This window comes from Sphaerodactylus townsendi, linkage group LG14, assembly GCF_021028975.2.
Source record: "Sphaerodactylus townsendi isolate TG3544 linkage group LG14, MPM_Stown_v2.3, whole genome shotgun sequence".
Lineage (NCBI taxonomy): Eukaryota > Metazoa > Chordata > Lepidosauria > Squamata > Sphaerodactylidae > Sphaerodactylus > Sphaerodactylus townsendi.
In genome coordinates, this window is record NC_059438.1 from 6353254 (window position 1) to 6378520 (window position 25267).

The 25267-nt window shown below is 43.8% G+C and overlaps 1 protein-coding gene across 1 annotated transcript in view; it reads left to right on the forward strand.

The window, feature by feature from the left end:
- PLCG2 (phospholipase C gamma 2) overlaps window positions 1-25267 on the forward strand; it is a 72412-nt gene that overhangs the window by 41145 nt on the left and 6000 nt on the right. Inside the window, exons 13-28 of the mRNA XM_048516213.1 lie at window positions 870-990; window positions 2426-2594; window positions 4576-4680; window positions 5808-5897; window positions 6979-7157; window positions 8939-9139; window positions 10917-11036; window positions 12708-12888; window positions 13512-13577; window positions 15873-15982; window positions 17287-17383; window positions 17909-17975; window positions 19581-19738; window positions 20445-20547; window positions 21900-22109; window positions 24153-24298. Coding sequence (XP_048372170.1) covers window positions 870-990; window positions 2426-2594; window positions 4576-4680; window positions 5808-5897; window positions 6979-7157; window positions 8939-9139; window positions 10917-11036; window positions 12708-12888; window positions 13512-13577; window positions 15873-15982; window positions 17287-17383; window positions 17909-17975; window positions 19581-19738; window positions 20445-20547; window positions 21900-22109; window positions 24153-24298 — 2123 coding nt within the window. The remainder of the gene's footprint in view (window positions 1-869; window positions 991-2425; window positions 2595-4575; window positions 4681-5807; window positions 5898-6978; window positions 7158-8938; window positions 9140-10916; window positions 11037-12707; window positions 12889-13511; window positions 13578-15872; window positions 15983-17286; window positions 17384-17908; window positions 17976-19580; window positions 19739-20444; window positions 20548-21899; window positions 22110-24152; window positions 24299-25267) is intronic.

Consider the following 25267-nt stretch of genomic DNA (forward strand, 5'->3'; position numbering starts at 1 on the left):
GGCTTGGGTATTCAGTGCAATTGCTGGAGAGTGCCTCATGAGATGGCGGGCTGGTTCAGAGATAACCAGAGGCATAGTTCCAAGGGGGCAGGGGAGTGCACGATGCACCAGGCGCATGCCCCTGTGGGGGTGTGGCAAGGGCATTCCGGGGGCACGGCGGGATGGGGGTGGAGGACACACTGGTGCACTGGGCGTTTTCCCCCCTTGCTATGCCTCTGGACATAACTTATTTCATTCCTCCAGATATGGTTTAGAGAACTGGGTATATACTGTAGGCTGCTTTCCTTCTTCCCCTTGTCCCCTGTCTTGTTTCATCTTTCTCAATAAACTGGAGGGAAGTATTCTGAGTATGCAAAGAAAGTGAGCATAAATAGCCGACTAGTGAGGCTAACCTTTCTCCTGTTATACCAGGAATGTTTCTGTGATGTTCCTCATTTTGCTTAATGAGAAATCGATCTCCTCCCATTCTAAAAAGGGTTTCCAAAGCACTACAGCCACAAGCACCGGAGCATTTCTTAGCACAATAGATCTGTGGTACATAGAGAAACATTTATAATATGTCTTACACTTTTTTTAAAAAACTGACTTAACGACGACTCTGTCGAGTTTTCAAGGCAAGAGAATGTTCAGAAGTGGTTTGCTATTGCCTGGCTCTGCAGAGCAACCCTATAATTCCTTGGTGGTCTCCCATCTAAAAACTAACCAGGACTGATCCTGCTTAGCTTCTGAGATCTGACGAGATCAAGCCAGCTTGAGCCATCCAGGTCAGAGCATGGTCCAGCTGGTTTTAGCTCAGGCAGTCTAGAAACATTGGAAATGATACCTTGTGACATATATTACACTTCTCTTTCTTCCATTGCCTACACTAGTGGACTGCTGGGATGGTCCCGACGGGAAGCCCATAATTTATCACGGATGGACCCGGACCACAAAAATTAAATTTGATGATGTTGTGCAGGCAATCAAGGAGCATGCATTTGTAACCTCTGAGTAAGTAGTCAGTATACATATATATTTTAACGAGGGGATTTAACCTGTGAATCAAACAAAACATATAATGTTCTGGTATAAGGACAATATATACCATGTTGTCTTTTTTTGTGAGGATACTTCCGGGACTTCTAGATGAGCTCCTGTTGAGTATGGTTGTGTTGCTCTTTAAAAATAATTTATGTATTGGACAGTGCTGGAGGGGTAAAAGGGAACATGAAAAGGAAGATGTGGGCATGTAATGCTTTAAGCTAGAAGATCCAGCGTGGTGTAGTGGTTAAGAGTGATGGGTTCTAATTTGGAGAACTGGATTTGATTCTTCACATCTTCACATAAGTGGTAGACTGTAATTTGGTGAACCAAGGTTCCCCCCCCCCCACTCCTACACACAGAAATGGTGGTACAAGGGGGATGGGGTGCACACGTTGCACCAGGCGCATGCCTGGGGGCGCAAAACTCAGGTTTGTGGTTTTTTGGATTTTTTTTAGTGTTTTTTCAGTTTTTTGTCTGCAGGGGGTGCAGGTTTTAGGCTAACAGCACCAAAATTTCAGGAGACTCTTCTGATGATACCACCCAAGTTAGGTGAGGTTCAGGGAGTCAATCAATCAATCAATATTTTATTTCGGTCAAAGACCAGAAAATATCAGATATAAACTATAAAATCCAGATAGTACATTTCCAGACCAGATACAAAATAAAATTGAGGTAACCAGTTTCCAGAGACTGTTTGTCCAAACCATACTATAAGTTCAAGTTAAAAACTGGAATATATTTTGAATAAAAGATAAAATCATTGATCCAAAGTTCCTATTTTTATTGCCCTACTTGTCCACGCCTTTTAACCACATAAGCACTGAATTTTGCCACCTCTCTGGTTATATTCGGATTGGCATCTTCTAATAGTCTTTTCATAGCACAATCCTCAGGGCCCAGAAAAATTGATGTTGGAAGAGAGTCAAACAGTTTTGCCCTCATTTCTTTGTGAGTGGGTCCAAAGTTATGGGCTCCCAAAGGGGGAGCCCCCATTCCCCATTGTTTCCAATGGGAGCTAATAGGAGATGGGGCTACACCTTTGAGGGTCCATAACTTTTGACCCCCTGAACCAAACTTCACCACACCTGGGTGGTATATATAATAAGTCAATTGCCTTCAGTTGCATATATGGAAAAAAACTCAATTGTACTTTTCTAGTTTTATTTTCTGGATCCTGTCGTAACTTATGTATAATTGCTCCATAATGAATTATAAAAAGCTGGAAAGAAAAAAGCCATTAGAAAGCATCTGTTTCAGACAGAAACTAGATGGATTTTCAGGTTAAATACAGTTCAGTCTTTAGGATTAAATGGGAATATGGAGTGTCACAGTTTTTTATAACCCTTTTTTAAAACCAGCCTGGGAAAGAAAATTACAGTCTCTCTTTCTGCATTTGTCCAAGTTTCCCAGTGATTTTGTCAATTGAGGAGCATTGCAGTGTAGAGCAACAGCGCTACATGTCTAAAGTGTTCAAGGAAGTCTTTGGGGACCAGCTTCTCACCAAACCCACCGAAGCGAGCGCTGATCAGCTGCCGTCCCCAACTCAACTGAAAGAAAAGTTCATCATCAAGGTACATTTTGTCTGTGTTAAATGGTTCCAGTCAAAACAGCTGCTGTGCTTACCGACAGGAACACGAGGCCAAACAAATCCTGGAAATGCCAGGGTGTTCCTCTGGAAGGCATGAAAGAGACGGCTTTTGAAATTTGCCCTTTTAGACATGAGTTGCTTTGCTTTAATAAATAGAGTTCCTGTGTAGGGAAAAGTGTGAATTGAAAACGTCAGGTGTAATCATCCTTGAATGCCTTAATTCTTAAGGTCACAGTGACTATAGATGGTAAAGACAAATCAAATGCTTCCAATCACAAATGATTTTCAACCAGAGGCCATGATTCATCAGAAAATTTTACTCTGATGTCGTGTGTGTGTGTGTGGGGGGGGGAATAAATAAGGTCTAATGGCAAAAATGAAGTTTATTAATTGGCAAGCAGGATCCTTTCATTAAGCAGCCATTCAATAAATAATAGTGAGTACCATCGGGTTGCAATTGACACATGGTAACACCATCATGGGGTTCATAGAACCATAGAGTTGGAAGAGACCCCAAAGGCCCTCAAGTCCAACCCCCTGCAATGCAGGGTTTTCAATACAAGATGACCAGAAGTGGTTTGTAATTTGCCTTCTTCTGCAGTAGTGACCTCTGTATTTCTTGGTGGCCTCCCATCCAAGTACTAACCATGGCTGACCCTGCTTAGCTTTCAAGCTTTGACAAGTTTGGCCCGCTCAGGCTGCAGCCACTCTACAATAACCATTAGTTTCAGTTATACTCAAGGAGTCGGAGGACTGTGTTCAAACTTACCTTGTTCAAAGTGCCCTTGTTTTGTTTTATCCAGTCGAGCTCTTATTTTGATCATGTGAAAGATTTGTTTGCAATTCAGAATGAACAATTTTGCATCTGTGTAGCTGTAGCATTCAGCATGGTCACTGCCTTGATAGCTGTTGGATGAAATGTTCTTGGTCACTGTGCTCCAGATTGCCATAGGATATATCTTTCACAAGCAGCTATGTTAGATTGTCAGAAGCCCTGTGACGCAGAGCGGTAAGCTGCAGTACTGCAGTCAAAGCTCTGTCATGATTTGAGTCTGGTTCCAGTGGAAGTTGGTTTCAGGTAGTCAGATCATGGTTGACTCAGCCTTCCATCCTTCCAAGATCGATAAAATTAGTACCCACCTTGCTGGGGATAAAGTGTAGACGCCTGGGGAAGGCTGTGGCAAACCACATCTTAAACATAGTCTACATAGGAGCAGCAGTGGCGTAGTGGTTAAGAGCAGGTGTACTCTAATCTGGAGGGACTGGGTTTGATTCCCCACTCTTCTGCCTGAGCTGTGGAGGCTTATCTGGGGAATTCAGATTAGTCTGTACGCTCCCACACACGCCAGCTGGGTGACCTTGGACTAGTCACAGTTTTTCTGAGCTGTCTCAGCCCCACCTACCTCACAGGGTGTTTGTTGTGGGGGGGGGGGAAGGGAAAGGAGATTGTCAGCCCCTTTGAGTATCCTATATAAGAGAAAGGGGGGATATAAATCCAACTCTTCTTCTTCTACATAGTAAATGTTGTGATGTGGTGACACCTAGGACCAGCAATGACCTGGTGTCTGCACAGATGACTGTGTTTACCTTTATGTTAGATAGTTTACGTTGCTTTTCAGTTGCTTGATCAGTTTTAATTTTATTACACTGGAAATCATTATTAGTTTGTATGAGACCGCAGTTCCAGGACTGGCTGTGCAATCCTAAGAACATTGCCTAGCAAGACTTGAGCAAGGCTGTTAACGCAAGGACGTTTTGGAGGGCGTTGATTTGCAGGGTCGCTATTTGTCAAAAGTGACTTGATGGCACTTAACACACACATGAGCCTCATAAAATAAAACTGAGTAGGATTCTGACTAGACCTGCTTAGCTTTGCTCTCCAAGAACAGCACTCCTAAATAAAGCTCAACGAAGAGATGACTGAGAAATCGCCTGTGTTGTTGTTTTTAATTTGATGTTATTAGCATAAAAAACTGGGGCCGAAGGGTGATGTCGATGTGAACACAGAAGACAAGAAAGAGGAGAAAAAGCAACAAGGGGAGCTCTACATGTGGGACGCCATAGACCAGGTAAACAGTTTTTGTCTTCCATTGTTTGGCACAAAAGTAATCAAACCTTTGCTGACCTAATGGCAGCCGTTGGCACTCCAACCCGTGACATCCAGATAGGATTATCACAGTGCTCTGTGGCTTTGAAGAGCGCTTGAAAATGGCACTTACTTCCAAATGTTGGCTGCCTGATGGGAGCGTGCAAAACAAAACATGTACCTCTGAGATCACACCAGTTTAGTTGGCTGCTGAGTTGTTTCAGACTAGTTCGGAGTGCTGGTATTGTGCTGGTGTCATGCTAAGCTGCGATTTGCCGTGATCAGCACTGTTTGTTTCTTGTGCCTGCTGTCTCCGCCCTCTAGGCCCTCTCCTAGTTCGCTAAGGATTCCTGCTGAGAAACAAAATTTGGTGTCCTGTGTTGGTTCCCAGGTGAATTGGATTTATTCACTCCCTGCAAATTGTGGCACTAAACTGCAGTTTATTCCTGACTTAGAACCCCAGGTGACAGCTGAGCTGCCTACATTTGAACAACACAGGGAATTAGCAATTTTTCAGACTGTAAATCACTAATCAGAATCTGCACAGAAAGGGAGGATGGGCAGCGTAAGGAACATTCTGGAAAGGGCTTATCATAGCTAATTTTGGCTTAGTGTGAATGCAGCCCTGAAGTCCTGAATATCTAGAACCAGCACACCTGAAGTACTATGGCCGCATACAATATGTTGCTCTGTTCTCCTTTGTACTCTAATGTGTAACAGATTGGGGTATAAGAAAGGGCCTTTTTAACCATGGTGCCATAGCTACAGAATGTCCTCCCAGGGGCAATCTGCCTTTAGTTAAAAATGTACTTATAGTGGCAGTGTGGCTGTATATACTTCTGCATGTGTTGATTCTAATCTCCTCCTCTGATGTTTCTGTTTAGCTGTGCTGGTTAGCTTGTAGGTTACAGTGACTTTGGTTCAGTGGTTTCTGTTTACATTGTACTGAGATTTTTTTAATAATATTGTTTTAATTTGAGTAAATTACTAAAATCCAGAATGGTTGAGATTCTTCTGAAGAGGGAAGAAGTGCTGGGAGAATGGCATTACCATGTCCCTTTTTTCTGGTTGTGATTTTTGCCATCTTCTGACTGTTGTTTTGCATTCTAGAAATGGACTCGTCATTATTGTGCTGTAGCCAGTGAAAAACTTTCGTTCAGTGATGATTTAGAACAGAATGCTGAAGAAGAACCATTAAAGGTAACAGACCTTTATAGTTATTTGATTTCTTTTGTTTGCATTTCCTTTCTATTAAAGTTGGCGTAAATATACCTAAAAGTGACATATATACCTAAACATGTTTGTTCAAGAAAATATAATGAGGCAAATATGTAGGATACGGGTGCTATAACATTAAGAATGGGCATTTATTTTACACTGAGTGTTCGGAATACTTCGCATATGCTCTCAGGTCCAGTTCAAATGTTACAGAGTCCATATGGTAGACATGTGGACTCAACAAATCTGTGCCTACAGTTTCATGCAGAAGAAGCAGAGTTTGGATTTATACTCCACCTTTCTCTCCTGTAAGGAGACTCAGGGTGGCTTACAAGCTCCTTTCCCTTCCTCTCCCCACAACAGACACCTTGTGAGGTAGGTGGGGCTGAGAGAGCTCCAAAGAACTGCGGCTAGCCCAAGGTCATCCAGCAGAAATGCAGGAGTATGGGAACACATCTGGTTCACCAGATACACCTCTGCCACTCGGGTGGAAGAGTGGGGAATCAAACCCGGTTCTCCAGACTAGAATCCACCTGTTCTTAACCACTACACCACACTGGCTCTCATGTACATGTACATATCCACAAAAGGGTAAATAGAAGCTCCACAGGACCATTTTAGGTCAGGAACAGAACAGGATGAGAAGGATTTAGACTCTGCTGCTCATGCTGTGTGGTCCCAATCCAAACTAGGCACAGAATTCCTGGTGCACATCTCATCCAATATTTCAGTGAGGACTGCTTGTCCATCATATGGACTTTGTAATTTTGTGAATTGGATCTCAGTCATCCTGAGATTTGAATTAGGGAAGTCTCCAATCTCCTGGCTGCTATTCTAAAAATTGAAACCTTTTTGCATTTTGGGCAGACACCAAGAAGCAAAATTACACACTGATCTTCCACGTGCCTTTTCCCCAGTGTAGTTGGAAGTGGGAATGCAAGACAGTAAATGAATGCCACAGGGTTGTCCCCATCTGATAGCAATACATTATCAAATGGAAAAGATAAATGCTGGTGGCAAAATAGGTCTTGACCCTGTTCCTATTTTTCCTTTTGTGGTCTAGGAAGTGAAGTGTACAGATCTCCACTGCCATGAAAAATGGTTTCATGGGAAAATGAAGGAAGGGAGAACCGCTGCTGAGAAGCTCTTGCAGGAGTATTGTGCCGAAATGGGTGGCAAGGATGGAACTTTCTTAGTTCGGGAGAGTGAAACGTTTCCTAATGAGTACACCCTTTCATTCTGGTAACAAATGAATGGATTTTTTTCATTTACTCGAGGATGTTTTCTTTGTTCTTCTGTAGGAATAAAACTTTGATGTACCCAACTGCATAAAGAATTAGGCATTGAGGAAAGTTATCTGTAGTGGTAGCACTTATGAAAGCTAATTTTCTGCCCCTAACCATCCCTCCCCCGCCCCTGCTTTAATCAAGCGGTTTGTATTTTGCATCATATCTTTGAATCCTGAGTTCCTTCTTTGCTACTTTTTCCACCTCCTGAATGGGATATAAGGACTTGGAACTCTCAATTCCAACTCGTATCAGACAAAGGGAGCTTTTGCTCTTGAAAGCTCTTATCTTGTTGGTCTCTAAGGTGCTACTGGACCAGGGGTCTGCAACCTGTGGCTCTCCAGATATTCATGGACTACAACTCCCATCAGCCCCTGCCAGCATGGAGAGCCACAGGTTGCAGACCCCTGTACTGGACACAAAGCTAGCTGTTCTTCTGTAGACCAACGCAGCTACCCCCCACTCAACTATATTCAGTGAAATCATCTGATATAAAAAATAACAGTAATAGTAAAACACTCAATTCTGTGACTGAACCCACTATAAACAGGTCCTGCATCTGTGATTGGCATCTTCAGAGGATCAGATGGGAGTAAATGAAGATGCCAGCCACAGATGCAGGCAAAATGTTAGGAGAAAAGGCTACTTGAACATGGCCATACACCCCGGAAACAACACAACACCCCAGTGCTTTCATAATTTTCCCCATTGTTCTGATTCTATACTAGCATCACACGCTAATCCAAGTTAAAGAAAAAGAGTGTCCCCAAGTGATGTGACTTGTGCTTGAACTTTGTTCACTGTTTCCTGAGTTTGTTCTCAAGAAAGGGCAGTGTTGTTTTGTTTAAGTCGACGTAGGGATCGTTAAGGAAACCTTTCAAAAAGGGAAAATGCATCTTTTGCATGCTTTGTTCCGCGCATGCAGGCCAGTGCAGATGCAGCATGCCTGATCCTTGGAAGCAGTTTGCATCAAGAGTGTAATGTGGTTTCTGGGCTCCTGCCCTTCTAAATTTGCCGTGTGAATTGAATGGCGTCTCAGAAGGTTCAGTTGCTATAGAATGTGACATCAACATTCCTGTCTTGGTCAGCTGCTTTTCAACATATTCCATCTGTCCTGGATCAACTGCACTGGCTACTGGTTTGTTTCTTTGCTGAATGCAAAGTGCTGGTTGTTACCTTTAAAGACTTTCATGCCCCAGGGCCCTTTTTGACCTCTGTCATTTAATGCAGGCCCATGTGCCAGTTGTGTTTTCCAGATAGCCTTCACATAGGGGTGATTTGTCCATCTGGTAACTGTCAAGTTGCAAGGCTTTTTCTGTGGTAAGACCAGTCCTTTGGAATGGTTTACCTGGAAGTGTGTGGGAGGGTCTTTCACATCCTGTTTTTAGAAAGGCTTGTGAATCAGTTTTATTTCAAAGAGCTTTTGATGGTGGGTAAGTTGGTTTTTTTTAAAAAAATCTTGTGTGTTGTTTTCTGCGGACTGTTATGTTTTTATGTATCTTGTTGACCACAGTTTCAGCTTCTGAGACACTATGATTAGATTTCACCATGCCATGTTTTCCAGTACTGTTCTGCCTGTCAAGTTGAGAAATACCAATTTGCCACAGTCATTCCCCCTTCCCTGGAAATGTAGTACATTGCACAGTGACAGACGGAACCACAAATGCTGTGGGCAATTGTTTGGATGTGATTTTGAAGGCTAAGTTGTTTGTTCTTTTCCATGGTCCCCTCTGCTAGGAGATCGGGCAGAGTCCAACACTGCCGCATCCGTTCCTCAACCGACGGAGATACTGTCAAATATTACCTGACTGACAACCTCCCCTTTGATAGCATCTACGATCTAGTCCAGCATTACCGAGAAGCACATTTGCGATGTGCCGAATTTGAGCTTCGTCTGACCGATGCCGTTCCTGTTTCCATGCCTCATGAATCAAAGCCGTATGTACAGCCAAAAGGAAATTCTAGGGTGGAGTGAAATGCTATTTTTGGTGCTGAGGTTTACTTTTGGTCACAGCTTCTGTGGATTATGGGGAAATTTGAGTTTGGGAAGAAGAAAAAAAATTTAAACCCCAGCAACGTGGACAGCTGCTGGGAATCCAAGTTTTTGCTGTTTGACATTCAAAAAAACCCCCTTTTTAGCACTCAGAGTCCTTTCTTTATTATTTGCTTTTAAACTACAACCAAAAATTACTTTTGTAATTATTCCACATCACCCAGTACTAAAACAGATCAGAATGTCATTGGAACAAAAGCACTGCCTCTCAACATCTTCAGGCCTGGCCTGGTGACCAGCGGAGAATTTGAGGGGGGGGGGGGGGGGGGGCAGGGACACAGGGACAGGGGAAAAAAAGAGATTTTTCTCATTTTAAGACCTTGTCATGCCAATATATGATAGGTCTCCCAGCAGGTGAAAAAGAATCAGGTTCCAACGCTCTGCAGGCTATGACCTGAAAAAAATGTGGGTTCCCCCCCTTTTTAAATTGTTCAATGTCAGACCTGATGAAGAATTCTGAGGGATGCGGAAGCTTGCACGCTGTTATGTGTCATTGGTTGATCCTAATAAAAGATGTTACATGACTTTTTAGATTTTACCTTTGCACCGACACAGGTTTAAGCAACTTATCTACTTAAAGGTAACGAAACATCCCTGAGGTTAAACGTGGCAGCACGCTTCCCTCCCTCTCTTTCAAGATTCTTGTGCTATGTGTTGCAATTGGGCCAGCCTTTTCTCCGATCTGCTGCATGTTGCGAAGTTGGGCAGCATGAGATCGTCTCTTTTCTGTTGTTACGGATCCTTTGTTAATTTCCTTTTGGAAGAAGCTTTAGTAGAGGTAGCAGGTGACCAATTCCAGGACAGGCCTGTAATTTGCTCTTGGGAACATCTGTCAGGGTTTAGCTGGCCGTAACTGCAAGTGATCAGTTTGTCATGGATAAAGTAGAGGTTATATGTCCAGTGCATAAACTGAAAGAGCTATTCAGAATCCTCCTCTCTGCCTGCAGTTCAGCTCCCTAAAATAAAAATCTAATTATCTTCCACCAGTGCACATGTCGTGGGCTCCCCAGCAGCCAGCCAGGATTCCTCAGATGAGGGATACTGGCACGATGACCCATCTCCATCAGAACCTCAGCTGGCTGAATCTCCAGAGCCTCAGTCAGTTGAGTCCTGTGAGCAGCCAGCAGTCAGTGCTGGCCCAAGCCAAGAGCAAGAGGACAGGGCAGACAGTTTTCCCGGCTCACCTGGTTCTGTGAGGCAGCTCAAACAGCAGGGCCATCAAGCACTGCATGCTAAAAGATGCACCGCCCATCTGGAAGCCCAGAGACTCAGAAGGGTCGGCTGTAAGTCGCCCCAGGACTAGACGAGAATGCAGGCTTATAAGAGGCACCTGCGAACAACGCGTGTTGCAGGAGCAACATTGTTGAAACCACCTCATAGTTTCTGCAGTGCCTGCTTTTGGATCGAACCCTTGGTAGCACGAACCCAGCCCAGATAGACCAACCATGCACAGGTCTGGACTGCCCTTCCCCAGAACTGGCAGCAAGCTTTCTTTGTATTGCCTGCTCCCATTAAACGCCTGTAACCTGATCCGCCTGTGTGCAGTCAAGCATGACAATACATCTAATGTTTGAATCTTCAGTTCTTCCACCTAAACCATTTTGTTCTGAATGGGATGTTGTCAGACTGGGCAATGACCCATATGCCTTGGTGTTTTGACAGGTGGTACTACAGCAACCTGTGTCGAGGGGAAAGCGAAGATATGCTGATGCGAATTCCTCGGGACGGAGCCTTTTTGATAAGGAAGAAAGATGAACCCAATTTATATGCCATGACTTTCAGGTGAGAAACTCTCTTTATGAACGTGGCATGATGCAAAGAGCCAGAGTTCTATCGCGCCGAGAACCAGTGTGGAATAGTGGTTCAGAACAGCAGACTCTAATCTGGGGAACCGAGTTTGAATCCCCATTCCTTCACATGAAGCCTACTGGATAACTTTGGACTAGTCACAGTTCTCTCAGAACTCTCTCGGCCACACCTACATCGCAAGGTGCCTGTTGTGGGAAGAAGGGAAGGCTATTGTAAGCTGTTTTGAGACCCCTTAAAAGTAGAGCTAAGTGAGGTATAAAAACCAACTCTTCTTCTTCAGTGCATGTGATCCTGAGGATTGTAAGGGACAACATGGAGAAAGAAACCTTTTTAATGCTTGCTTGTATTTTGTAAATGTTCATGCATTTCTGGGTGCTTCTGCCAGGCCAGCCATCCCTCTGTCTGAGACTGGCTCAGGTATGTGAATTCCTGAAAGTTAGCGTTCGGTTAGGTGCGTTCTTTAGCCTGTTCTCAGTTGGATCTCTGGCTTCCGTAGTAAGATAAGTGCTGTGTCCTGACCAGTGAACCTAAGCGCTCTTACTATTTGGACTACTTCTGTACCAAATTTTGGCCCTCCGGGTTGGGTCCAACCAGCTTTTCCAATGGCAAAGAAGGAAGGAGATGTTCCTTGACCACCAAAAACAAAGAGTCCATGCTGGGACCTACATGGACAGATGTAGGAGTGTAGTAAGTAGGGGAATTAGATGAGACTAAGTCCCCTTTTGCACATGCAGAATAATGCACTTTCAATCCACTTTCAATGCACTTTGAAGCTGGATTTTATTGTGCAGAATAGCAAAATCCACTTTCAAACAGTTGTGAAAGTGGATTGAATGTATATTATTCTGCATGTTCAAAAGGTGCCTAAATGAAAGGGCTGGCTGGATCCAATCCACTTTTTGTTACAGAAGGAGTCATTGGCCCTTTCTGCACGGGCCATAAACGGCGGCTTGGGGACGGCAAAAACGTTGTCCCCAGGCCGCTGTTCGCACAGGGGGCGCGGCTGCATCGCAGCCGTGCCGCCCTCCTGCCGCCCGCCCGTCCCCACGCCGCCATTTCCCCAGTGCGCTCGGAAGCGCACTTGTTGGGGAAACGCCGGCTGGAAGCCGCTGCCGTGTGAACGGCAGCAGCTTCCCGGCGCTCCCCCCCCTCGCTCCCTATACTTACCTTGTCCCCGGGCCTCCGGCGCGTCACCGAGGCCTGGGGACACGCCCCCCTGCCCTGCGCCCCTGGAGCAGGCGCGCAGGGCCGGGGGGCGTGTCCCCAGGCCTCGGCGACACGCCGGAGGCCCGGGGAGACGCCGGGTCGGCTGGGCGCCGGCGCTCCGTGGCGCTGGCTGCCCGGCTCTTTCTAGGACCGTCTGTGTGGACAGTCCTAGCGTCGTTGGGTCGGCGTCAAGTACTCCGACCCAGCCGCTTCCGCATTCGTGCGGAAACGGCCATTGAGAGAGTGTATGCATATAAATATGCAATATTTTTGTGAGTCTTCTATAATATAATATATTCTATAATATTAAAAAAAAGATGGAAGCCTGGAAGAAATCGTGGGGGGGGGGGGGGAATTTTAGACCCACCCCTTGATCTCTATTTATTTGACTTTACCAAAAGATGAATGTCAATTATTAGGTATCTGCTAATTCCACAGAGCCGAGGGGAAAATAAAACACTGCCGAATAATGAAGGAAGGCCGTCTCTTTGTCCTGGGCACATCTGCGTACTTTGAAAGTTTGGTGGAATTGGTGAACTACTATGAAAAGCACCCGCTGTACAGGAAAATGAAATTACGCTACCCTGTGACGGAGGAGTTGTTGGACCGCTACAGTGTAGTAAGTGTCACTTTTTAAAGGCCCTTATAAATGCAGAAAGTTGGACAACATCCAGGAATTTTATTTTGCTGCTACATATTCTTTTCCAAGAGACCATCCGACAAGCAGTTATTGGTTGCTGAAAGTATTTATTTATTACTGTTTTATACTATGCTTTTCTTCCAAAAAAACTCAGAGAAGTTTCCAAATGGACAGTTTACCTTCTTGACAGCTTACAGGTGATGTGAAAAACCTCTTTCTGAGACCTTGGAGACGTGCTTCCAGTTGGCTTTGTTGGACCTTAGGTCTGATTCAGTAGAAGGGAGCTTCATGTGTTTGTGCCATAGTTAATTTAAATTCTTTGCCATATTTGTGTAATAAATGATCAGTATCTTTTGGAACAAATTGCTAAAGTTTTCAGTCTCTGTGAAACGTTCATGTTTGGTTTGGAAAGTACAAAACAAAGTTCTGCCCAAATATTTGGGGGGAGGGGATTAATTTTTCAAAACACATTTGTTTTTATCTAAGCAATGTAATGTGCTGTGTAATGTGTAATGTTTTTATCTAAGCAATGTGAACCAAAACTTATCTCCCCTCCTGGCAAAGGAATTCAAATATGTTTTTTTTCCCTTTTTCAATCTTAGGAAAAAGATCCCAGTTCACTGTATGATGTCAAGTATGTGGAGCCCACTGAAATAACACCTTCCGTGGTATAGTTACTCTGAACTTTTCATTGCTGTTGTCATTTCTTGTGTGAAAACTGAGAAGGATGGTTGAAAGTAAAAACTGTGTATGGTGGGTGGGTAAGAGAAGTGTCAAGCAGAACTTTAACGGGCACCTCATAGTTGCGTGCCTGTCTGTAACTATTAGGGAAAGTGGTGGGCTGGATCCAGTGACTCAGTGGTCGAGCACCTGCTTGGCATGCAGAAGGGGGTGTTAGGTTCAACCCCCGACACCCCCAATTAAAAGGACCAGTCTGAAGGAGATATGAAAGACCTCCACTCAAGACAACTATCAGTCTGAGTAGATTACTGATCTCGACGGACCAAAGGGCTGATTCACTATAAGGCAGCTTTATGTGTTCATCTGTGTCTTAGGCCCCTTCCACACATGCAGAATAATGCACTTTCAATCCACTTTCAATCCACTTTGCAGCTGTGCGGAATAGCAAAATCCACTTTCAAACAATTGTGAAAGTGGATTGAATGTGCATTATTCTGCATGTGCGGAAGGGACCTTAGACCTTGCATCTTGGAGATCCTAGATTCAGTCCCTGATGGTTCCAGTTAAAAGATCTCATGTTTTGGGAAAGGCCATTTCCTAACATCTATATGGCATAGAGTTTTGGGGTTGGGATGATTGAGTGGTCACAAAATTGGAATTTATCCAAAATCTTTTAAAAGGCGAATTCGGCTTTACCCAGAGGCACCCCTGCCACATTGATTTGAGCAGAACTCAGTTTGCCCCCCCTAGTTAGGGCCTGAGTACACGTAGCCTTGATAAGATTTTGGAGAAATCAAAATCAGTCTCTACCGCAGGCAGTGTTTTAATGCCCAGTTAGCCTGCTATTACAACATCTTGTATCGCAGCTCCGTAGCAGATGACACCCAGGGTGTTTCCATGGCAGGTGCCAACTAGACTTGGCAAATACACTAAAATTTTGGTAAAATTTGAATTCAGATTTATTTGGGCATGTAATTATCTGTATGCCCGAGTAAGACAAATAACATATTTGGATACACCTGAATATTCGGGTATATCTGAAAAATTTGGGTCTGTTTGAATTTTTTTTGCATTTTTGGGTGTTTTTTTTCATGTTTTGGCCTGCACGGGACATATTTTTAAAGCTAGCAGCACCAAAATTTCAGGGTATCATCTGGAGATTGTTCTGATGATACTGCCTGAGTTTAGTGAGGTTTGGTTCTGGGGAGGCCTAAGTTATGGACCCACAAAATGTAGCCCCATTCTACTATTAGCTCCCATTGGAAACAATGGGGGATGAGGGCATCCCCTTTGGGGGGTCCATAACTTTTGCCCCCCTGAGCCAAACTTCACCAAACTCAGGTGGTATTATCAGAACAGTCTCTGGGTGATATCCTGAAATTTTGGTGTCAGTAGCTTTACAAATGCCCTGACAGTTACCCCAAGAATTTTTCCAAGATTCTCTATTCTGCAGTGCCTTGGCTCCATTGTAGCCAATGGGGAATTTCTGAGTGTTTAAGCAGGCTGCACATTTTTTAAGAAAGAGGCACTGGACTTTCAAGGTGGCTCCAGGAGACCCTCCTGGTAATAGCATCCAAGCTTGGTGAACTTTGCTTCTGGGAGGAGGTTCAATTTTATGGGCCCACAAAAGGTTAATTTTGTTTCAGGCCGAATCTGGTATTTGTTTCATCCGAATCTTCAAGTCTAGTGCCAACATTCGTGATGGGATGTTTAAGTGTGATGCTGCATCAGACAGGCAACCAGTTTCCTAATCTAGATTCTCACCCATGGGTTAAACTGCTTGAAAGGTTCATGTCAGAGCCTCATATCTGGATGAGGACCAATAAACTGAAGCTGAATCCAGATAAGATGGTAGTGGGACTCCAAGTCCAGGAGATCACAGGTGCTGGATAGGAAGGTGCTGCCTTTGAAGGACTGGGTGCAAGATCTGGGGGTGCTTTTGGGCTCAGTCTTTGGCTGCAAACAAGATCCTTCCCTGCTTGAGATTGCGGAGAGCTACTGCTTCTCATACTAAACAGTAATGTTTTAGATCAGGGGTGTCCAACTCTGGTGCTTCAGATGTTCATGGACTACAATTCCCATCAGTCCCTGCTGGCATGACCAGTTGGCCATGCTGGCAGGGGCTGGTGGGAATTGTAGTCCATAAACATCAGAAGCACCAGAGTTGGACATCTATGTGCTAGATAGATTATTGGTCTGATTCAGTGTGATTCTTAACTTCATCTAACTCCATGTTCATAACATCCACCAACCACTTTGTCTTGTAACTCTTTCTATTGAAGCCTCAAAGAACTGTGAAAGCCTTGTATGATTACCAGGCTAAGAGGCCTGATGAACTGACATTTTGCAGAGGGGCCTTTATTCATAATGTCTCAAAAGAAAGCGGAGGCTGGTAAGAACGGAGATGTTTAGATACGGTGTGCTTAGAATTCTTTTTTGTGTAGTCCTGCATTGAAGTTTTGATTTAAATGCAGACTCGTGGTTTTGTGCAAATTGTTCTTCTTTAGAAAGAAGAATTAGAATTTCTTGAAGGTGTTTGTGGGGGTTGAAGAAAAAGTCACTTGAATGCAGGAGATTTCTGAATAATGATAATGTCTTTTCCAAAATGCCACATTACTAAATAGTAATAACAATGTTCCATAGAGAAGCCTTTGAAAAGGTTATTTTAAAGTATCCACAGCTGTGTTTGCTTGATATCCTTTGTAGGGTCTGTTGGACTTCAGCCTTCTCTTAGGTGATTCTCAGAAAGAAAGTTTTCCCCCAAAATATTTACCATTTGTATTTTTTCTAGCCTGTGAACAATATGCCCTGACCTGTGTAGCCCCATCTAGCCTGATCTTGTCAGTATTTAGAAACTAAGCAGATTGACCCTGAACAGTATTTGAAAAGGGGACCACCAAGGAAGTTACGCAGAGGAAAACTACAGCAAACAGCAAACCACCTCTGCATGTCTCTTTGCCCTGAAAACACCACGTGGGCACCATAATTCAGTTGCAAGTTGACAGTACTTTCCACTACTATAAGCAATACCCGGGGGGAGGGGGGGGTGCGGGAAGGGATTATATGCATTTCTTTCAAATTTTGTGGAGAACTTGCTGAAGAATGTCTTGTGGTTATTTCAGCTGGCATGTTTTGAAATCAACAGTCCCCTGATTGACTATTTAATTCAGGGAGTGGCATGTATTGTTGAAGGCTTTCATGGCCAGACTCAATTGGTTGTTGTAGGCTTTCTGGGCTGTGTGGCCGAGGTCTGGTAGATCACAGAGAGACATGTGTCTGTGTGGATACAGTGTGTACACACTTCTCTCTGTGATACACCTCTGAAGATGCCAACCACAGATGCAGACGAAACGTTAGGAACAAGATCTACCAGACCATGGCCACACAGCCCGGAAAGCCCACAACAACCAATAATCATTTTGATAAAAGCTGTCGTTCAGGCTCCTATGCCTGTTTTACTTTGACATATCTGACAAACTCGTTGGTTGGGAAGAATTTGTGGTATTTTTTATAGACATTTCATACTGTTTTCAGTATTACAATGAGTCCGACTTCATGATTTTATCGAGCTCTTAAAACATTTTAAAAGAACGCTTGGGGAAGGCAGCATAAAAGATGGCTGATAGGCAGTTGAGTGAGGCTGGTGTTTTTAGTGTTCTGAAAAAACATCATTGTAGTTCTTTCTCAACCATTCAGGTGGAAGGGAGATTATGGAGACAAAGTCCAGCAGTACTTTCCAGCCAATTATGTTGAGGATATGTCATCTGAAAACGACGATGAACTCGAAAGCCAGGTGAGAAGGCCAAGTTTTCATTGCGACCGTACTTCCAGAATTCACAGTCTAAGTTTTCCATATATGCTGCTGACTTGATGAAATTCAGTCAGGCATTCTGGTCCAGAAAGAATAAACTATGTGAAAAACAGTCCTTCTTTTTCATGGTCTCATAGAAGTAATTTCCCCCATGTTTTCTTGCATGTTCATTTTGGGGAGGGGTGGGGGCTCTGTGTTAAAGCATCCACTTTGCACAAGAAGGTCCCAGCTTAAATTACCACCAAAAATGGGATCGGGCAGAAACTGTTGTGAAGGATCCCTTCCTGAGAGTTGCTGCTAGATAGAACAGACAGTATTGAACTTGATAGATCAATGCTATGACCTCATATAAGGCAGCTTCTGGGTGACCCTGGATCTGACACTCTCTCAGCTCAATGTACCTTTCAGGGTGGTGGCTGTGTCGAAGGGTGAGCCATATTATAAGAAAAAGGGGGTATACATAAACATGACTGGATTTCAGCTATAAATTGATGTTTTTGTTTACAGATCATTGAGGACAATCCTTTAGGATCTTTGTGCAGGGGCATTTTGGATCTCACCAGATACAATGTTGGTAAGTTGCCCTCCGACTTCCCTTCCTCCTTACGTGGTATTCTGTTTGAACTCAGCCTTTGATGTAAAGATAAGTAAGCTGCCTTGAGCCACCAATAAAGTAGGATATGAACATTTTAAGAGAATAAGATAAAGAAATAAATAGACTCTGAAATCTGTCTACATTTTAAAGCACAGTAGGAAACCCTGTGATTTTACTTGCTCGAGACCACCTTGCCAACTCCATTAGAATCTGGTCCAGTCATGCCCTGCCCTGCATTTGGTGATACTTCCCATGCCCCTTGGCAAACACAATGGTGTGTTTTCCTGTTCGGTTGTTGGCTTGGAGGTGTGGAGCAATAACTGGGCAGCTGATAAGCACCCCTTTCCCAAAAATCTGGATTAACACATGCTCAGAAAAGGCATGGAGGTCACAGCCTCAAGTATACAAATTGCATTAGGATTTTAATTAAGTGCCTGTGAGGGAGTAGGAGCATGTGCTGTCGGAGGAGGGCGCAGGGTTCACTAGCAGAGAATGTGCTGGTCATAGAGAAACCAAATGAACATATTTCATCTGAGTATGAAGTAGTCTGTGTCGGACTAGGATCTGTGATTCTTAACCCCCTCCATGAAAACTCACCGAGTGACCTAGGACTACGGTAGTCACACACTCTCTGCCTAACCTACCTCATATGATTGTTGTGAGAATAAATAAATGATGTGTGTATACAAATAAGAGTCAGTGTGATGTAGTGGTTAAGAGCAGTGGACTTTAACCGGGGGAACTGGATTCATTTTCCCACTCCTCCATATGAAGCCTGCTGGGTGACCTTGGGCCAGTCACAATTCCCTCAGAACTCTCTCAGCCCACACGGCAAATCACCTCTGAATGTCTCCTGCCTTGAAAACCCTCTGGGGTCGACATAAGTCAGCCGTGACTTGACAGCACTTTTCACCCCACCACATACATATAAACACCGCACGTACCTGTGATGTTTTCAGCCATCATCCATACAAGGGTTGTATTTATTTGCTGTCTGGAGGAAGAATCACATTTCTTCCAGACACAAACAACTGAATTGAATTGAAACCTTTAATGGCATTTACAAATATATAATATGCAATAGGCTTGAAGAATATAAAAATTAAGATCATTAAATAAAACAATCTTTTGAAAAAGAAAGGATTAAAAGTTTTGTTTAGTGAAAAATTTGGAACGTGTGGTAACGACAACATACAGAAATCTGGCCATAGGTTCCAGTATTAAGACTGAGTTGCTATCTAACAAAACAGAGATTTTGGTAGTATCCGCAATGCTGTGTAGGCCAGACAAAGGGTGTTCAAGTAAGTTTTTCCACACAGAGTTGTAAAAGACACAAACAATTACAGTGGGGCCTCAGCAGAAGCACCCCTTGGAAGGGATGCAAGTGCCCAGTCGATGAGACACAGTGGCATGTTTTATTGTGCAGCAGCAACCGCCACCAAAAGATGGCAGGTAGACCCTTTAGTTTAAATTTACAGGTAGATGTTTGCAATATGACGGAAAGATAATGAAAAGCGTGTCTCCAAAATCTGTCTTAAAAGTGTGTGCATCTGTCTTGTTCCACGTCTGCTTTATTTCCAATAGCAAAAATACCGCAAGGAAAATATGGCAAGAGTTTCGTCTTCATTTTGGAACCCAAGAATCCTGAGGATCCTCCCATTGAGTTTGCCATGGACAAAGTGGAAGAACTCTTTGAATGGTATCAGAGCATTAGAGAAATCACATGGAGACCAGTGGAAGAGGTACGAATATGGGTAACGGTGTAGCCCCAGTCAGTTGCAGAGGCCCTTTCTGCACGGGCCATTTACGGCGTCCTGGGGACGGCAAAAACGCCGTCCCCAGGGAGCCATTCACACAGACGGTGCTGCGGAAACGCAGCAGCGCCGACCTGGCTCCCCTCCCTCTCCTCCAGGGCGGCGTCAGGCCGCCTCCAAAAACCTCCCTCCTTGAGGGAGGTTTTTGGAAAACAGTGCATTCCCGGCAGCGCGGTGCGAATGGCACCGCCGGGAACACGCTGTTTCCCCCGTCCCTCTCCCACTCACCTTGTCGCCTTCGTCACCCTGCTGGCCTCCTAAGACCCTCCCTCGCTGTCCTCTGACCCCGGGAGGCGAGTGGCCCCCACCCCTCCACCGGCAGAATTCCTGCCGGTGCAGGGGCGCCCTTTGGCCCGTGCGGAAAGGGCCAGAGTTACAGGCTTTTTCTGCATGAAAGTGTGGCACAAGCCTGTTCGTCCTGTGGGGTGATTTGAGTGGCCGGAGGCATTTAAGCTTTCCCCCTTTTCTGTGCCATCCTAAACCCCTCTGGAGGTGGCCACGGCAGCGTCTTTGCAACACTGTTCCTCTGCCGCTACTGTTCATCCCCCCCACCCCTCAAATCTGGATTGCATTGTAAGTGTATGTTCTGCCACAAACAAATAAGAATTTTTCTTTTTATTAAATCCTCCAACAGGAAAATGAGAAAAAATACTGGGAAAAGAATCAGTTAATTGCCATTGAATTATCTGATTTGGTAATCTACTGCAAACCAACAAGCAAAACCAAGGACAATTTAGGTAATCCCATTTCAGTGATGAATTTGAATTTGTCTTAGCATGCTTAAACATGCTCAAATAATACTTTCTTGGATGGGGAATCTCTGTTACCATATATGAGTATGTACATTTTAAGTTATTTGGGTGTCTTATTGCACTTACATAGCCAAAGCTTTTAAAAATGTATTCAGTGCATTTGTCAACTGATGTGTGAGTCCTTAAGGCAGTTCACAGGATTATAACAGACAAAACCCCCAACAGATACAAAACAAGACTGAGGGAAATGAAGCACCAATCCCCATTCCAGTAATTTAATCCAGTGTAAGATGTTTTAGAACAGAAGTGTGCAACTCTGGCATGTCAGATATTCATGGACTACAATTTCCACCAGCCCCTGTGGCCATGACCAATTGGCCATGTCTATAGGGGCTGATGGGAATTGTAATCCATGAACATCTGAAGTGCCAGAGTTGGACACCTCTGTTTTAGAATAAGGCAGTTTTTGGATTGCTCTGGAAGGCTTGAAGGGTCAGTACCAGTTCTGTCGACCGCGGGCAGCTTGGTTGCTGAACATTTTAAGGATATCAATATTTATTTGTTACTTTTTTGTACTATGCTGTTTTTCCAGAAAACCACAGAGAAGGTTCCATATGAACAGTTTTCCTTCCTGACAGCTTACACAGCCAGACCTACATTTTTGGTCCGATACAAATGTTTAGTTTTATACTGCCTTTCTGATTTCATTCTGGGAGCTAGGATAGGAATACACAGAGGAGATCCCTTCGTTACAAGGCTGCAAGCTGGCCAGAGGAATACGTGTGCCCTGGCCTCTAGCAGGGCTATCATAACAGCATTAGAGGCCCCCTGGCAAAGCAGTATGTGGGATACATAAACATAAATTCACATGTGGTTGCAGAGGTGATTGTGATACGTACCAAATCAGAGGTGAATGCCAATGTCCATTTGTTAACATTAATATTGTTTGCTATCTTTAGCAAAACACATGCTAAATATGGATTTTCCAATAACAAATATTTATAGTGTAGTATAGCATATATTTATTTATTGACAGCACATCACAACATAATCCCAGATTAGCATGGGGCCGCTATGCTCTTGGGGCCCCTGGACAACTGTGCAGCCAGACTCTTGCCCGCTTCACCCACACATCACTTCTGGCTGTCCTCCAGTGTCTTAGACCAGAGAGAAAATCCCACGAAGAACCCCAGCCTGCGGATGTTTACTTCTTGTTGCAATTGTCGAGAAAACTACTTGGAGAGAAGCATTATTGCCTACACGGTGCGATGTTGTACTCAGTAGATATATCCACTAACTGTCACTTCTTCCCACTTTTTGTTTTTCCATTTGGGCAGAAAATCCTGATTTCAGAGAAATCCGTTCTTTTGTGGAGACAAAAGCAGAAAACATAATCAAGCAGAAGCCTGTGGATTTGCTAAAATACAACCACAAGGGACTGACTCGAATATACCCAAAAGGGCAGAGAGTGGACTCCTCTAATTATGATCCTTTTCGTTTCTGGTTTTGTGGCTCACAGATGGTGGCTCTGAATTTCCAGACACCAGGTAAAAATTTCTTAAGAGCAGCCATTTGTTCATCTTTTCTTATTATGGCCCTCTGCAGTATCCTGCTCTGTTGTAAGATGGCATGATTGTGATGTTTTCCACATCTTGCTAGAAAAATGCTTGATTCAGTCCTGTGTTGTTTGTGCCACATCTGAATATTCCTGCTGCCTGATAGAATGAAAATGAGAAATCAAGTGCGCGTTTTCAATGGTGCAGCTCTTAATATGAGCACTTTTCCTACCTCCTTTCAGCATGAATCAATTTTAGTACTTTTCCTTGAAAATGAAAGAGGTTTTGTGGCTTACAGCGAGCAGATTTAAATCTTTATAGTGCAAGTTTTTAAAAAATATTGCATTGCATTTTGCAAGCTAAATATTTCTTCTTTGTATGTAGTGCTCGACTTGATGGACATTTTTGATTTATCATTTCACTAGCTAATGGGAACAGTTTTAAACAAAAAACAAAACAAAAACCCTGTTGTGAACAGTTTGCACAGATCCCCTGTGAATATATTTTTTGTTGTGTACATCTCCTGGAAATTATGGAGTACTACTAAATGGAGCTCTATTTATAGACTACTAATAAACTATAAATGGTGGTGGAAAATGCCGTCTGACATAAATTATGGCAAACCTGCAGGGTTTTCAAGGCAAGAGATGTTTGGGGGTGGTTTGCCATTGCCTGCCTCTGGGTGGACTGAGATAGTTCTGACCCAAGATCACCCAGCAAGCTTCAGGTGGAGGAATGGGGAATTAAACCCATCTCTCTAGATTAGAGTCTGCCACTCTTAACCACAGCACCACACTGGCTCTCATATAGATAGTACATAAGAAAATAAGCAAAAGCCAAAAGATTTTCTTTTGCCATGAGTTTCTCATAACTTTATAATCATGAACTCTGAATTTTTTTGGGCAAATGCACCAGAAGTGTGCTAAACAGGGTTACTTCCAAGAGAGAACACAGAAAGAATCATCTTAGCCAACATTTTTAGCCAACTAAGGGTTCCCTTAGTTAAAAGTATTAACATTTTAATGTGCATTTTTGTGTTACTTCCATGCTGTGAATAAGAAATCAAGGCTGTCCATCTTTTATAGCTAAGCAGAGATGTCTGCCCAGATCGCCTACTAACATGCTATTGTAAGCCATTTTAAACCCTGAGGAAAGAAGAGGTATAAATGTTTTATTACATAAATAAATGTCCTGCCTTTTGGCCTATACCGCCTCTGTCTTCATATGCATTATATCAGGAGTGTGCAAAATATGGCTCAGGTATGGTTCAGGTCTGGTGATTTAGCAAGCATTGTTGGACTCCATGCTAGCTAGGGGTCAGTGAAGTAGCATTACAAGAGAATGGTTGGCAACAGTTAAATAAACTCACGGGGCTAAGCTCTGACACACAGAGTGGGTGTGGTCATGGGGGTCTTTCCTGGCCAATCATGTATCAGGAGTGAAGATGCCATTCAAGCAAGGAAGACCCACATAATTATTTCCACCTGAGGGATTACAGCAGCAGTGGCATAGTTGTTAAGAGCAGGTGTACTCTAATCTGAAGGAACCGGGTTTGATTCCCCGCTCTGCCACTTCAGCTGCAGAGGCTTATCTGGGGAATTCAGATTAGCCTGTACACTCCAACACAAGCCAGCTGGGTGACCTTGGGCTAGTCACAGCTCTACGGAGCTCTCTCAGCCCCACTTAGCTCCCAGGGTGTTGTGAGGGGGGAACGGAAAGGAGTTTGTAAGCCCCTTTGAGTCTCCTTACATGAAAGAAAGGGGGGATATAAATCCAATTCTTCTTCTTCTTCTTCTTCTTCTTCTTCTTCTTCTTCTTCTTCTTCATTAATCTCATAAACACTCCTAAGAAGTGTGAGATTACATTGTAGGGAAAGAGGGTGAGTAGGTATGTATGAAGGCTGTTGACTCTTGTTTTTTATTATTTGGTTAAGTGGGATTCATCAGACTAATGTTTTCCTAATCCCCCTTTCCCAATCTTTCAGAAAGAAAATATTGCTGCTAACATAGCTTTTTTTTTTAAACCCTCCTCCAGATAAATACATGCAAATGAATCACGCCTTGTTTTCACTTAATGGTCGAACTGGTTACGTACTCCAGCCAGAATGCATGAGGACTGAGGGGTACGACCCAATGCCCAATGAATCCAAGAAGAAACTGCAGATGATTTTGACCGTGAGGGTAAATATTCCCCCCCCCCCCTTTTCCCCTAATGCATTGTCTGGCAGATCAGGATCATCAAGAGCGCTTGTTTTCAATAACAGTAGATTGGCTGGTTAAATGACAGTATCGCTTCTTTCTGACGTAGCAAGATCTGCCAACATCTTCAGTTTGGTCCTCATCCTGGAGGTGGTATAACATGACAGAGTCAATTTGGCATATGTGTGTGTGTGTGGCAATAATACACCAGTCTTCAGGATCCTGAGGGTTTGGAGATGGAAAACGTCTGAGCACTTCCTAAAGCGTTTTCCCAGGCCATTTAGGTTCCTAGAGATAGTGTTACCATAATTACCTAGATATATTTTGAGGTACAGGAGCTGGAAATCATGGGGATGATTTAAAAGCACCCAGGAGGCCCAGAGCAAGTATAAGCAGTTGTCCTGGGGGTGGGGGCGGTAGGCGTAGTTGTATATTTCCCCCCGCGGTGCCATTAGCAGCTCTGAATTAGATTTAGATTGAGAAAATGTGCCGAGGCGAGAATTAAGCACTCCTTCTCAAGTGTCCGTAGCTTCCATAGCCGAGAATTGATTCCCATGGTGGATGTGGGTTCTGACCAAAGTAGTGGCACTTAATGTGGGCCAGCTTTGTGGCCCTTTGTTGACTAACCTATGTGGCCTACCCTGGGGAAGCGGCCTTTGAAAGCGACTAACCTGTGTTTGTCATGCAAGAGATTTTTCTACCTAGGTATAGAATAGCGAACTCCGATTTCCTAGATCAGAGAACTTTTAAGGAACTGGGCCAGTAGCTGCTATTAAAAAAAAATACAATAACCTTTTCTGATTTATGTTTTTTGAGGGGGAGGAAGGGAATAGGTTTATCTTTGGTTGGGTTACACCCTCTGTGCTGAAGAAAATAACACTATTGTACCTTAGCTGCTGAGTGGTAGTTGTGACTTGATTAACTAGATTCACAGCCCAATCCTTTTGGGGT